Source organism: Pituophis catenifer, unplaced genomic scaffold (genome assembly GCF_029215685.1).
Source record: "Pituophis catenifer annectens isolate HBS135680 unplaced genomic scaffold, rPitCat1.0.hap2 SCAF_1, whole genome shotgun sequence".
Taxonomy (NCBI): Eukaryota; Metazoa; Chordata; class Lepidosauria; order Squamata; family Colubridae; genus Pituophis; species Pituophis catenifer.
Genome location: NW_027256881.1, coordinates 163,609,640 through 163,625,190, shown reverse-complemented (window position 1 = coordinate 163,625,190; position 15,551 = coordinate 163,609,640). Strand labels below are relative to the sequence as shown.

Below are 15,551 nucleotides of genomic sequence, written 5' to 3'. Positions count from 1 at the left end.
CATAGTAATGAAGGCTAACTTTGTTTAAATATAAATCAGTGGTGGGTTCCAAAAATTTTTACTACCGGTTCTGTGGGCGTGACTTGGTGGGTGTGGCAGGGGATGGATACTGTAAAATCTCCATTCCCTCCCCACTCCAGGGGAAGGTCACTGCAAAATCCCCATTTCCTCCCAATCAGCTGGGACTCAAGAGGCAGAGAATAAATGGGGGCAGGGCTAGTCAGAAGTGGTATTTATCAGTTCTCCGAACTACTCAAAATTTCTGCTACCAGTTCTCCAGAACTGGCCAGAACCTGCTGAATACCACCTCTGATGTGAATCCAAAAACTGTGCGTGTGTGCCATACTTTTATTCCCTGAAAAACACATGTAATGCATGACTCCTAAATGTGAAATATTCTTTCATTGGGAAGCAAATATTACAGATATGGTCCTAGAACCATGGGAGATGCACAGACTATAAATTGGATTGATCCCAATTTGATGTTTCAGGTAACATTTTCCTTTATTCTTGACTGATTTGGATTTCTGCAGTGAAATTCTTAATTTTTATACTGTACTGTTTGACCCACATAACTATCTACTCATACTGGTATTCTTTAAAATGTGCATAGGTTTGTAATGACTGTCATTTGGGACAAATTATTAGTAGTCTTCACCAGTGATCACATCCAGTATAGGACACAGAAAGTGAGGAGAAGTATTATAGTGTTTGAATACTGTTTGTACTAAAATTAGTAATAAAGTAGTGAAATAAGATGAAATAAGTAATAAATCATGTAAAAATACTTAGCGTTAATTGCTAACAAAAATGTTCAACATATAAATGCAACAAATTGATTATGAATGTTTATGTTCTCTCTCGTTTTTTCAAAACCTCTTGTTCTCAAAAGTTAGGCATGTCTTCATATACGGAGACTATTTCCCTGAGTATAAACTGATGCCCCTGTCTTTGAAGTCTTAAAATACCAAGCCCCCATTCTCACACTTGAAGTGACTAATCAAAATGAATATGCCCCATCTTGAGATATCCCTTTTAAGAAGGGACACATTAAGTCATCAAGTTAAGGCATAGCAACAAAGCAGAGGAATTTATGGTACCTCTGTAAAACAAAGATCCTCACTGAGATGGATTACAGGCAGTTTCCAGAAGTATATCCCATATAAGTCTGGCAGAAAAATTGACAGAGAAAGTCAAACATACTGTATGCAATACATCAAGAGTAGTCTGAAACAGAGAAATGCAGAACTAGGGTTGCTGTTATAGAGAGTTAGAGTTGATGTCTTCTGGGGAGGGGGGGTTCATGAAAGTACTCCAGTACTTAAATCCCTTATTCAGATTTATTCTTTTATTGAAAGTTCTGGAGGTCCTAAAATATTGGTTAGACAACAAATAGTTACAACGAGCATGAGATTTTATGTACTGTAGCATTATCTCAAAAATTATAGAAATTTTTATATATCTATTCAAACCATTGATCTGAATTGGGTTAAGCCATTGTTTTGGGTCTTTTGTTGACCCGCAGTTGAATCAAGAAAAAAACAAACATTTTGATTCTGAAAATGGGAGTTTAAAAGCAACAGATTAAAAAGGAGATTATATTAAATAGGATCACAAGGACTTGATTATGTGAACAATTAACTTGGAACAAAAGAGAACCATTGAGAATATGAACTTAACATGAAAAAATAGGTTTTATGATTAGGTTATTTTGAGGGTTAGATTGGCTAGTTCACCATTTTGTATTTATTTGCAAGGGTGATTTCATTTAGTCTTTTGTAAGGCGTTAAAGATCTCGCTCTTCTCCACTTCATTTGGGCTGGGAGGTTGAGCAAATTCTGCCAGCCAATTGTTTAAATTGTTTTTTTCCCTGTAAATACCATGATTTGTGCAACCTCAAATATTTTTAATTGGATTTGTTTATTAATTTATTCAATTTCTATGGCTGCCAATCTCAAATAAGTGACTCTGGTTGGCAAAGAAATTGTTGTTCTGGATTGTTTGTGTTAGGCATTGTACGCTACCCAGAATCACTGCCATGAAATGAGTTAAATAAATAAATAAGCAATTATTTTAAAAAGCAAGTATGATTTTGATACTTCTTGCAGGAATTTCTCCAAGTACAGGAGATGGAGATATCCAGCCACCTCTCTTCAGTTGTGCATGAAGATATCAGACAAAAGGAGTAAAAGCCTTTTGTTCCTGGAAGTTCTTTTGTTTCCCCCACTCTAGGCAAGCAACATTTCTGAACACAGTAATATCAAGCAAGAGATAAAGTATCAAAATATGTTTTGGACAGACAGCCAACACATCTGAGTTCTTCTGTATCAATACTGCTCTGATCATCATTCATCAATATGGATAAGCCTTTGTATTAAATAGGAATCCCGGGGTAAATTAAAATAATACTAGAAGCTAGTGCCATATGTTAGGAGAACTAAAGCAAGTGTCCATGAACCTCAGATTGCCAAATTGTGATATAGTGGGTTCACTAACATTCCTGTTTACTGCAAACCTGTTCATGCATTATATTTTACTGTAAATATGGGCAAAGGTGTGAACCCAGCTTTATAAATAAACAGGGTTGTTGTTAGGGTTAGGGTAGTTATTTGGGCATGGCTATTCAATTTTTTTAAGTGTTTGGCTTGAATGGGTGAGGGAGAAAGCTATATGGTAAAATTCTTCTTTTTCTTATCTACTAGCAAAGTACAAATATGTAAACCTTGTTGTAGTAGAGGTGGAGAGGGAATGTCTCATAAAAGAAAAAAAAAACCTCTACTGATATAAGTAACAAACATGTCTTTGTTAATTGATATCAAAGGCTGGCAGAGGTTCTCTTTTAATATACAATGCATTTTTCATTTTAGGTTTTACCTAGCCAAAATTAATATACAGTAATAACTTTTCATTTAATTCCAAATATGGCTATACAGTCACAACAGCAAGAACTAGCTGTCCGAGGTAGGCTATCAGGGCAGGGGAACACTGACTATCCTAAAATCTTTGGAACTCCATCAATGTGGCTCTTTTCTTCATTGTTTTACCTTCTTGCTAATAAAGAAATTGTTATTTTGCACTGAGTACCCATGCAATTGTGATAGGAAATTAATAAACCATGAGCCAAATAAATAAGATTTACTGATAATTAAAGGTTTTACATGCTTACTTTGTTGCCATTTTCTTTCGAACAGGAAGTTGGAAGCATCATTGGAAAGGTAATGTGATGTACTCTACGTTTGAATGCTCATACATGTTCTTTGTGGGCAGAGCTATGCATGTGGGAGGGGACCAGCAAGGGGCTCGAGATTTTGTCTTCTCTCCCTCTTCCTTGCTAGCTGATTCTTGAGAGAATAAGAGCTGTATATAATTAGAGCATGAGAGCTATAATTGGTAAAATAGAAGCTATGCATTCAGCCATCTCCCTTTTCCCTAAATGTAAACTGCTTTCTCCACTGAGCTATTTGCCAATCTGGTTTCTTATTAAAAGCAGAAGGCAGCAGAGACTGATCAAGCAACATCTGCATTCACTTAGATGGAATGTGGAGGAAAATGTAGATATTCAAATTGGAGCTGATGAAATGCTGAGAACATACTAAACAAAGGGTCAATAATTGTAGAAAAGCCTGGAAGAATACAAATAATTGCATATAGGAAACTAATTTGAAAATATTTTGAGGAAATACATTTCCTAATATCAAGCAACTCACTCTCCAAGTAAACTAAAAAGCTATATCCATGAGGTCCCCAGAAATCTGGCTCAATTGAATATAGTATTTACACCAGTTAAATATTCATACCAATTAACCAAAATATGAAAATACTTCTGTTGGTCAATTTCCCTTGATATAAATCAGATTTTGTATCTATCAATCTGTTATTGTTCCTGATCTCTCTACCAGTTAGAAGGATCCCAGAACAAAATATTTATTTTCATTGAAAATAACAATTATTCTATTTCACATCAAATGTAATGGAATTCTGAGATGCAGCTAATCTAATAAAGCTAATATCCTGTTACCGTCAAACTATCTACCATGTTTCCCCGAAAATAGGACATGTCCCGAAAATAAGGCCAAGCCTGATTTTTGGGGTGGGTGTAAACATACGCCCTCCCCTGAAAATAAGCCCTCCAGCAAGCACGGCCGTTTTTGCCATGGATTGCAGCCACTTCTGCAGCAGGAGGCCAAGCGATGCACCCCATGTGCCTTGTGGCGGCCTTCCAAAGGGTTCTGTAGCAGCAGCTATCCACAATTTTTTTACCCTTATTTCGTCCCGACCATATTGGGCCACGTGTGTCAGGATGAAATAAGGGTTAACAAATTGTGGATAGCTGCTGCTATGGTACCCTTTGGAAGGCCGGCGCGAGGCACAAGTCTCCTGCTGCAGAAGTGGCTGCGCCTGAGGAGCGCTTTTGGGAGAGAAGGCAAAGGGGAAGCGATCCCTTGCAAACTCCCTGCCTCTCCGCTGGGCAACGCTCAGCAGCCCCAGACACCCAAAGTCCGTGCCCGTCTGGCTCCCTTTTCCACAGTGCCTGGCTCTTTATTGAGGGGGGGTGCGGGAGAAGTGAGAGGCATGGAGCGAGACAGGGCTCACTCTTCTTGCCATCTCTTCTCCCCCTCTCGCCGGGCATGGCAGAGCTTCCTGTCTCTGCCCAAATTGTATGCAATTTGGGGATGGCAAGTGTGGAGGGGTGTGGCTGGGGAGACGTGAAATGTGTCTTACCTGCCTTGTAGCTCCGTCGCATGTCTTGCCATTGTCTGCAGGCAAACACATTGTAGGGTAAAAGAAACATCACAAATTCAATCAGACTTCTCAAACTCACGAGAAGTTTAGTTTTACCCTACAACGTGTTTGCCTGCAGACAACAGTGAGACATGCAACAGAACTACAAGGCAAGTAAGACACGTGTCTCGTGTCTCCCCGGCCCCACCCCTCCCCACCTGCCATCCCCAAATTGCATCCAATTTGGGCAGGGGTAGGAAGCCCTGCCATGCCTGGCGAGAGGGGGAAAAAAGATAGCAAGAAGAGCGAGCCCTGTCTCACTCCATGCCTCTCGCTTCTCCCCCGCCCTACCTGCCATCCCCCTCGACAAAGAGGTGGCGGGGAAGGGCAGAAGCCAGGCTGCTGTTACCATTGGGGTGTGTGGAGCTGTCTTACCTGCCTTGCAGCTCCATTGCGTGTCTCGCCGTTGTCTGCAGGGAAACACGTAGGGTAAAAAAAATCTAGTGAGTTTAATCAAACTCCTCAAACTTGCGAGAAGTTTCGTTTTACCCTACGTGTTTGCCTGCAGACAACAGCGAGACACGCAACAGAGCTGCAAGGCAGGTAACACGCGTGTCTTGCGTCTCCCCAGCCCCTGGCAAGGGGGGGAAAGAAGAGACGGCAAGACGCGTCTTGCTTCTCCCAGCCTCACATGCCACCCCTCTCAATAAAGAGCCGGGTGCTGTGGAAAAGGGAGCCAGGTGGGTGCAGGCTTTGGGTGTCTGGGGCTGCCGGGGATTGCCCGGCAGAGAGGTGAGAGTAGGGCGGGAGTTTGCAGGCAAGGGGGATGGATGGATGGAGGGGAAGCGGGCAAGTGCCCAGCGAACAGCTGACGAGCGGCTGTGTTGCGCTGCCACAGCAGCACAACACAGCAGAAGCCATGAGGTGGCCATGCTCGCTGTCTCCTGCAGCCCCAAAATAATAAGACACCCCCGCCCCCCGGTAATAAGGCCAAGCCCTTATTTCGGGGTTCCAAAAAATATAAGACAGGGTCTTATTTTCGGGAAAATATGGTATCTATCTATCTATATATAATGATATATTATATATTATATAATATATTCATTATAAAGCTACAGCTTCAGAGTATCATGCAAATAAGAATTTATCTTAACAATGAAATGATCTTCAAATATTCATATACTGATTTATTACTAATACACCAAAGGAGACCATATAGTTGGAGAAAGAGAAAAAGAGAGAGATAATGATAAAGAGAGTTGAGAAATTTTATACATATCTCCACATTAAAGCAAAAGCATCTGGGTCCACAATAAAACAGATAAAATCAATGCCTATTTTTCTCTGAACTAAAACCTACTTTGTATGGCTCCAATCATGACTAACTGAATAATATGCAAAAACAAAAACTATAGAACAGTGATGGCTAACTTTTTTACCATTGCGTGCCTGAAGAGGGGGGGTGGGGGAGGTTCGCGCATGCTCATGCCCACACCCATAATTCTATGCGTGCCCCCTGCGCATGTGCACACAACCCCCACCGCTCCTGGCACGCTATGGCCTGATTGGCCTATTTTTCTTTCTTACCTAGCTCCAGATCCTTTCTATGCATCTGCGGAGGGCGAAAACAGCCTTTCCCACTTCCTCGGAGGCCCTCCAAAGGCCTGAAAGGACCCATTTCCCACCTCCCAGTGGGACAGGAAGTGACGTTTTTTGTTGTCCCCAGCCTCTAGAGCCTTTCAGGCCTCCGGAGGGCCTCCAAGGAAGTGGGAAAGGCTGTTTCCACCCTCCGCAGATGCATAGAGAGGATCTGAAGCCAGGTAAGAAAGAAAAATGGGCCTCCCCCACACACCCCCAGGCCCTCTGGAGGCAGGAAACAGCCTGATTCCCTACTTCTGGTGGGTGCAGAAGGCCCAAAAATCAGCTAGCCGGTGTGCGCATGTGCGTCAGAGCTGAGCTGGAGTGCCCACTGATATGGCTATGCGTGCCACCTGTGGCATGCATGCCATAGGTTCGCCATCACGGCTATAGAACATATAGTAATGAAAATGAAAAAAACACAATATAAGCAATAAAATATGGATGGCAGATAATCAAAAACTCTTGCATAACCAGATCTAAAATATTATTTGGCTAATATACTGCAATACATAATTAACAACTTAGGGTACTCTAAGGTATTTCATACTCAATTTCTAATCAAAATATGTCTCTTTTGAATTGTAAAAAAATTTGTTTAACACAAGTTAAGTCAATAAGAGAAATGAAATACATTGAAAGAATACTGTAAATAATCTGTAAACTGTACGTAGGATTGGAATAATAAAATCTAAACTCTTGTGCAGGATGTGGCATAATTCTATTTGCAGAACTGTATTCCAGAAATAGTTTCCAAATAAGATTGGAATGTACATAAGGTTTACTTTTTAGATATGAAGTTATTCAAAATATCAAAGAATATTCCCACAGTTTAATTAACCATTCTTCCATAAAGGAGTTGGAGATTTATTTTCCAATAAAAAGCATATAATGCAACCATTACCATGTATAATATCAATTCTATGTATTTTTAAGGAAAATGTGGTTTGGTGAAGTCCAAAAAAATATTTCAGATTGAAACAGGATTATGACATTAAAGATTTGAAAAAAAGATACTCATTTTAGCAATCATGACTGCAGTCATAAAATCAATGATTAAAATACTTTAAATTAATTCTCTCTAAAGATAAAGTTCAGGGTGAAAATATTCATTTTCACTGAAATTCCCACTATTCCATTTCTATAATTGTATACAAGTTTTACATTCCTTTAATCATACAGAACTTGAATTGTTCAGATTCTGAATCATATTTCATAATTGATAATTAATTGTGCATGTTCAGTATTATGAGTTCCAAGATTTTCAAATTCACTCTAATTTCTCAACTCTCTACCTTGCTTCTATTATACAACTTTATTGATTGGGCAGTGCTTATCAGTATTACATAGATACCAGGCAAAATCTGTGTATTATGTGTAACATGAAGAATAATGACATTTTAGTCAGTTTGTTCTTACTACTGTTTCTTTTCTTGTTGTTGTTGCAGAAAGGAGAGACAGTAAAAAAGATGCGTGAGGAGGTGAGCATCATTACCATTGTATAAAATAATATGGGAATAAATGTAACAGGTTCCAGAAGCAGCAATTCACATTACATAGAGAGGGGAAGGCTTGAAATTTGTTGACCAGTTGATTTTTTTTTCTTCACGCAGTCGTATTCTTTAGCATTGAAAGAAAATTAGCTTCCCTATGACAAAAGTACAGTTTTGAATTACTAGAGAAAACCTGGATCCTACTCTGTAATTTTTCCTACATAGATATTAAGCTGGTCAAGCCTGCCCAAACTATTCTGAATTTCTAAATGTCTGAACAGAGTTCTTTTCATAGGTCAAAAGAAGTTGTAATCTAAGGCTAATTTATACATAGTTGTTTGGCTTCAACTTGAGTTAGAACCTGTGTGGTTTATGTTAGATTATAGTTAAATATTTTGAGTGTCTGGTTTGTTCTAAACGCTGTTCTAAACATTTCGATATAAAAATAATTGATAATCCATAACCAATACAAAATATGAAATCTATACATTTTCTAAGAATGTGGTGTATATAAAAAGTCTTCTAGTCCAACCACCTACCCAGTACAGGAATTTTAAAACCAAATGCATAGGTATAGAATATCTTAAAATCTTAAAACCAGATCCTAAAAACCAAATGTACAGGTATAGAATAGGACGTATTTGGGTCAACAGTAGTAATTGTGAGAGGAATCTAAGTGCCCTCGTTGTTCACCACTTAAGTATGAACCAGCAGTGTGCTGCAGCTGCCAAAAAGCCAACACATTTCTAGGCTACATCAACAGAGGGATAGTGATCATGAGAAGTGATAGTACCACTCTAAACTGCACAGGTAAGGTCACAGTTTGAATACAGCATTCAGTTCTGTTCACCACAATACAAAAAAGATGCTGAACCCCTAGAAAGAGTGCAGAGAAGAGCAACAATAATAATATAAGATAAGAGGTCTGGAGGCTAAATTATACAACGAACAACTAAAGGAACTAGGAATGTTTAACCCATAGGTTTGTGATGGCGAACCTATGACATGCGTGCCGCAAGTGGCACGCAGAGCCATTTTTCCAGACACACAAGCTGTAGCCCAACTCACCTGCAGCTGCACATGCACATGCGCCCCAGCTGGTGTTCAGGCCTCCAGTGTGCATGGGCGCAATTCAGGGGACCCAGCTGGTCTTCGGAGCTCTCCTGCGCATGCATGTGCATTTGTGCATGTGTGCGAGAGTACTGGTGCGCAGTGTGCACATGCACAGACAGCGTTCACACGCATGCATTGCACACGTGAAAACCATGCACGTGCGCAGATGGTGCAATTGCATGTGCAGTACACAGGGGAGCCTCACAAAACTTGCGCACATGCGCAGATGGTGCGATTGTGTGTGCAGCATACAGTGAGGTGTGTGCACAAAAGCTGTGCACATGCGCAGATGGCACAGTTGTACACGCAGCACATGGGGGAGGAGCCGCATGTTAGCGCAGATGGCAAATGTGTGTGCGAAGCGCGCAAAGCACGTACCTGTTCGGCACTCGGTGAGTAAAAGGTTTGCCACCACTGGTTTAGCCTAATGAAGACAGGGGAGACATGATAGCAGTCTCCCAATACTTGAAGGGCTATCACAGGGAAGAAGGCATTAATCCTCCCCAGCTGCTAGGACAGGACAAGAAGCAATGGGTGGAAGCTTGTCAGAGGATGATTCAACCTTGAAATAAGGAGGAACTTCCTGACAGTGAGAATGATCAATCAAAGAAACAGCTTGCTTCCTGGAGTTGTGGGGCTCCATCGCTGGAGGTTTTCAAGAAAAGATTGGACAACCATTTGTCCTACCTTGGGAAGGGAGTTGGATTAGAAGACCTTCAAGGTCTCTTCCAGCCCTATGATTTTATGATTCCTCATTCCATTTTGGACAAATGGCTGTCCAGTTTTTTTGTTAAAAATCTCCAGTGATAGAGCATCTACAACTTCAGGAGATAGGCTGTTCCATTTCTTATTGGATTCATAGTCAGGAAATTTTGTCTTAGTTCAGCTTTGGATCTCTCACTGTAACATTTCCACCTACTGATTTTTACCTTATTCTCAGGTGCCAGGGAGAATAAATCTATTCCCTCTTCCCTGTGACATCCTTTTATGTATCAGAATACTGCTATCATGTTTCCCTTTAGTTTTCTCTTCTTTAAACTAAATATAGACCATTCTATTTGTTATTATAACTACATTTTATAATTATTAGAATTTGACAGAGCCGAGGACATAGTGAAGGGAGCGATGATAGCTTGGGCAAAAAATGTAGGATATAACATCAAATTAGAGGATTGGGAAACGATTTGGAACAGAAATTATGAAATAACAAAATCAGAAAAATATAAAGAAAATCAATACAAAATGTTTTATCGCTGGTATTTGGCACCTTCAAGATTGGCAAAGATATATCCAAATTTAACCCCAAATTGTTGGAAATGTGGACAAAAGCAGGATATCTTCTTTCATGCATGGTGGTTATGCCCAGAATTGAAAAAATATTGGAAAAAAATGCAAAACTAGTTACAGGAATTAACCGGCATTTAAATAGAATACACTCTGGAACTGTTTCTTCTGGGGATAACGAAAAAGAAATACAAAAAAACCCAAAACAACGTACATTATTCTACATATAATAACGGCAGCAAGACTAGCCTTTGCACAGTGCTGGAGAAACACAAATATATCCTCGGAAGACTTAATAATTAAAAAAGTCTTGGACAAGATGACACTTGAGCTGAAAGGATTGATGGATTTGGAATATTATATAATATGGGAGAACTGGTATAAATGGATTGAGAATAGAAAAAAATTAGATAAAGTAGGATTGAATTTAGTTAGAATGTATAGAGTATAAGTGAAATATAGTAATATGTCATGTAAATGGTCACAGTTATGCACAAACTTTCTTCTTTTTGTATTTTAATTGTTGAAAATCAATAAAATATTTATTAATTGAAATGGGAAATTTTTTTAAAAAAATAGACCCCCCTTTACAGGATCACTTTAATCATTCTTCATGGGATTTAGTATCCAAACCCCTCACCATCTTTGTTGTTCTTCTCTGCACTGTTTCCAGTTCCTCAACATACTTTTTGTATTGTGGCCACCAGAATTGGACACAGTATTACATGTGTGATGCAGTGCAGCATAGAGCAATATTATCACTTTCTACCATCTTTACATCTTAGACCTACTAATGTAGCTTCAAAACTGCATTGGCATTTTTGGTATCTGCAGCACATTGCTGGCTCACCCTTTCTCTGTGGTCTACCAAGACCCTCAGATCTTTCTGGCAAATATTATTGTTAGACCAAGTATCACTTGTCTTGTACTTGTGCATGAATCTTAGTCTAAATGCAGATCCTTACATTTCTCAACATCAAACAAACATTTTGATGGATATGGCAGAATGTTCCTGTTTATCAAGATCCTTTTGAATCTTGAGTCTGTCTTCAGAGGTATTAGCTATCTTCCATCTTTGTGTAATCTGCAGATTTTATGAGCATCCCTTCTATTCCTTCATCTGCCCAGGACAGAACCTGAGGTGCCCCACTGCATACCACCCTCCATCTGGACATAGACCCATTAAAGACTACCTTTGGCTATGGTTGTTCATTTAACTATGAATCCATTTGATAATGGGACCATCTAGCCCACATTTTTTTCCAATGTATCTATGGTCTACTTTTATCAAATATCTTACTGAAGTCTGAGTATACTATATTTTTAACATTCCCCATATGTATGACAAGATGTGGTTTCTCAATTGTAGAGTGGAGCACGAATCAATATCTCAGAAGGAAACTGTCCAGAAAGGATTGTGACCATTACAGGCCCTACTGATGCCATCTTCAAAGCATTTGCAATGATTGCTTATAAATTTGAAGAGGTAATAAACATCAAAGGAAATGTTTGTTTTCTACTGACCCTTTCTTGGTAAAAACTCCTCAAAATGCTTTTTTTAAAGATATTATAGGAATAATGACAATTGGTATATATGCACCAGGCCTATCACTTCATTATGGTTTAGTTTGGGATTTGTCTAGAATCAAGCATGGATTCTAATAAATACCCCTATCAGAGAAAATTTTGTAATATGGGTATATCAGACTGAAAAACATTTGTTCACTGAACTATGCAGCCATTATTTCAGGAGATTAGCAATGCAAAATAACTTTAAAATAAAGGTAAAGGTTTCCCCCAGTGATGGCTAACCTTTTTGCCATCGTGTGCCAGGAGAGGGGTGGGTGGGAGAGGTTCGCGCATGCGCGTGCCCACACCCATAATTCTATGTGCTCCCCCTGTGCATGCACGTGCAAACCCCCTCCCTCCCTTCCTGGTAGGCCCTTTTTCGCCTCTCTAGGAGTCTCTGGAGCCTGGGGACAGCAAAAAATGTCACTTCCTGTCCCACTGGGAGTTTGGAAATGGGCCCTTTCAGGCCTTTGGAGGGCTCTGAGGGAGTGGGAAAGGTTGTTTTCACCCTCCACAGATGCATAGAGAGGATCTGGAGCCAGGTAAGAAAGAAAATCGGGTCTTCCCCACCCCCACCCCCACGCCCTCTGGAAGCAGGAAACAGCCTGTTTCCCTACTTCTGGTGGGCCCAGAAGGTCCGAAAATCAACTGGCCAACGTGTGCATGTGTGCCAGAGCTGAGTTGGTGTGCCCACTGATATGGCTACATGTGCCACCTGTGGCACGTGTGCCATAGGTTCACCATCACGATCCTATCCAGTTGTGTCCAGCTCTAAGGGACAATGCTCATTTCCATTTCTTAGCCGAGAGAGCTAGTGTTGTCCAAAGACATTTCTGTGGTCATGTGGTCAGCATGACTATAGGCTGGAGGACACGGAATGCTGTTACCTTCTCACCAAAGTGGTACCTATTTATCTACTTGCATTTGCATGCTTTCAAATGGCTAGGTGGGCAGGAGCTGGGGCAAGTCATGCAGTCCTTGGGTCTTGAACCCATGCTGTCAGCTTTCCAGTTGACAAGGTCAGTGTCTTTAACCGCTGAGCCATTGCACTCTTTAATGAACATTAATAAAAAAAATGTTTGTTCATATTCTGTTCCTTTGACATTGTCCTAAATGTGTAATAATGGTAAAGATGAAGAACTATTGTAAAAGGTAAGATACAAATTTCCTAAATGTGAAACATCTGCTGGTTTTTACAACTTAGGCAGAAGAAAACAAATTCTATTTTCCCATTTGCTCATCCACAGTTCCACAGTGTGATAAAAATGCTTGGCTCATTCTAATAAAGTACCACATTCAAACTTCCTCCCTCCCTTCCTTCCTATAGGATATAATCAACTCAATGAGTAACAGCACAGCTACAAGTAAGCCACCAGTTACACTAAGGTTGGTTGTACCAGCAAGCCAGTGTGGATCATTAATAGGCAAAGGAGGCTCCAAGATTAAAGAAATCAGGGAGGTAAGTCTCTGATTTCCCTATGTGCAGAGAAAGTTATTTTCTATAAGAAATAAAAGAAAGGCCGGTCTTCAAACCTCTCTAATTCATAAATCTTCATGAAGTCAATAAAATGAAGCAGGAATCATATTGAGAACCTTCATGTCTTCTGAGGACAAGAATTTCCACTTATAGAAAATTTTATTTGGCCACAATCTCTTTAAGTTCATCTCTGCTATGTTGAAATGGTGTTAATATTAATGACAAAAGTCCAATTATAAATATATTACTTATATGTTAAAAGAAGTAAATAAATTAGCTGGACATTCTCTGGGCATAACTGCCCTCCAGCTGCTCCATTCTGTTTTATATAACACTGTTGTGGAAGCAGCAAAAATACTAGTAATTTATTTTTATTTATTTATCTAAATTTGTTATGGTCATCTATTCTAGTAAAATTTGGGTGAATTTAAACTGATAGTTGAAACAATGAAAAATGTAAAACAAAATGGAAGGTCTGGGTTAAAAACAGCCATAATAATAACAAGAAAACATAATGGGAACCCCACAAACATATTAATCCCAGACCTGAGAAGACAGCCAGACTTTAAGGCCTTCCATAACCACAAGAGCGAGGGGGTGCCATTTGTCTCTTGGGGGAGAGGGAGTAATGCTATTCCAGAGGGCAGGAACAGTGATGGCCAATTGTCTACAATGGCTTCATGAGGCAGTTGCCTCACTCTGCCTAATGGTATGGCTAGCCCACGTTAGCAGTGTGATTTGTAATTACTTCAGATAATATACGATTAAAACCTGGACAAAAATATATTGCAATGGTTATTCTATGATTTATAATCTTCTGTTTGGATTTTATGTTAAAAATTGTTTAGAAAATAAAATTGATCCAAAATGAGCAGTTGAGAGTAATCTCAGAGTGGCTAATCTGATCATGCTATTACTAATCCATTAAAATCTGCTCTGGGTGTCAGTCCATTTATAGGCTGAATTCAAAGGCCTGGGTGGTTTAATCTCTAAAGCCATCCAAAGGGCATTGGAAAAGGATCCTGAAGTAGGATAGTATCCTACCCGCTCAATTCTGGGCCTGGTGGCTCAGCAGATTAAAAGCATTGTGATTAACACCAGCTGTCTGCAATTACTGCAAGTTCAAATCTCACCAGGCTCAAGGTTGACTCAGCCTTCCATCCTTTCTAAGGTAGGTAAAATGAGGACCCAGTTTGTGGGGGCAATAAGCTGACTTTGTATAAATATACAAAAGTATGAAGGCTATTGCTTAACGCATTGTAAGCCGCCCTGAGTCTCCGGAGAAGGGCGGCATATAAATCAAATTAAAAAAAAAAAAAAATTCATTACCCAAGGCTTTCATTGAGCTGCCTCCATGCCTAGGTTACTGAAACAAAAAGGGATGGTGGGCTTGTTGAATGCCATCCTGAGAGAGGCTCACTTGATGCCTACATTCATATCTTTTTAATGCCAAATTTTTCACTGAGTTTTATTTTTTATTTTAGTCATGCACTGTTCCTATTCTGATCTATTTGTAACATTGCTCTTCATCCATTATTTAGTTACAGTTTATTTTAGTTTTTTTTTCATTTCCCAGAGAAAGTTGGTTCGTATGGCTTCACACACACACACACACACACACACACACACACTTATATATATGAAAAGAGAGCAAAGAGTGATTATATCAGGATATTTAAGTGCCTGTGCAGAAAACAATAAGCTGTTTCCTTTCTTTAGTCCACAGGTGCTCAGGTTCAGGTGGCAGGGGATATGCTGCCCAACTCTACAGAAAGGGCAGTGACCATCTCAGGGACCCCCGATGCAATTATCCAGTGTGTCAAACAGATCTGTGTGGTGATGCTGGAGGTACAGTCTGTAACAATAGGGGTAAAGTATAAAGGAACATAAGTAAATAACTGAAAATGGATTGTTATTAGTCCTTGCCTATTCAAGCATTCAATCAATCTGGGGTTCAAAACAGCTCTGGGTGGCTACATGAGAAAGTAATTCTATGAAGATTTAGGTTAAAATAGTAGTTCAGAGAGACAGAGTGTGCAGGCTTACAATACCTACTAGCCCATTTGGTTTATATTGTCATTAAATATACTTTACTTATAAAAGATGCAGTGAGATACATTTTTGCATATTTAATATGAAACAATTATATTCTTCAGAAATCCAAGGAAACAGGAATGAAAAGAGGAGTACACTAATCATATCACTTCTATTTTTCTAATTCATTAATTTCCTGGTATTATTTGCATTCTTCAGTT

At 39.6% G+C, this 15,551-nt stretch overlaps 1 protein-coding gene across 8 annotated transcripts in view; it reads left to right on the top strand.

Moving 5' to 3' along the window:
* Window positions 1-15,551, top strand: part of PCBP3 (poly(rC) binding protein 3) — a 58,933-nt gene that overhangs the window by 114 nt on the left and 43,268 nt on the right. For all 8 annotated transcript variants that reach the window (XM_070956765.1, XM_070956764.1, XM_070956761.1 and 5 more), the window contains exons 2-6: window positions 3,192-3,215; window positions 7,809-7,841; window positions 11,620-11,736; window positions 13,147-13,278; window positions 15,016-15,144. In XM_070956765.1, coding sequence (XP_070812866.1) covers window positions 3,192-3,215; window positions 7,809-7,841; window positions 11,620-11,736; window positions 13,147-13,278; window positions 15,016-15,144 — 435 coding nt within the window. The remainder of the gene's footprint in view (window positions 1-3,191; window positions 3,216-7,808; window positions 7,842-11,619; window positions 11,737-13,146; window positions 13,279-15,015; window positions 15,145-15,551) is intronic.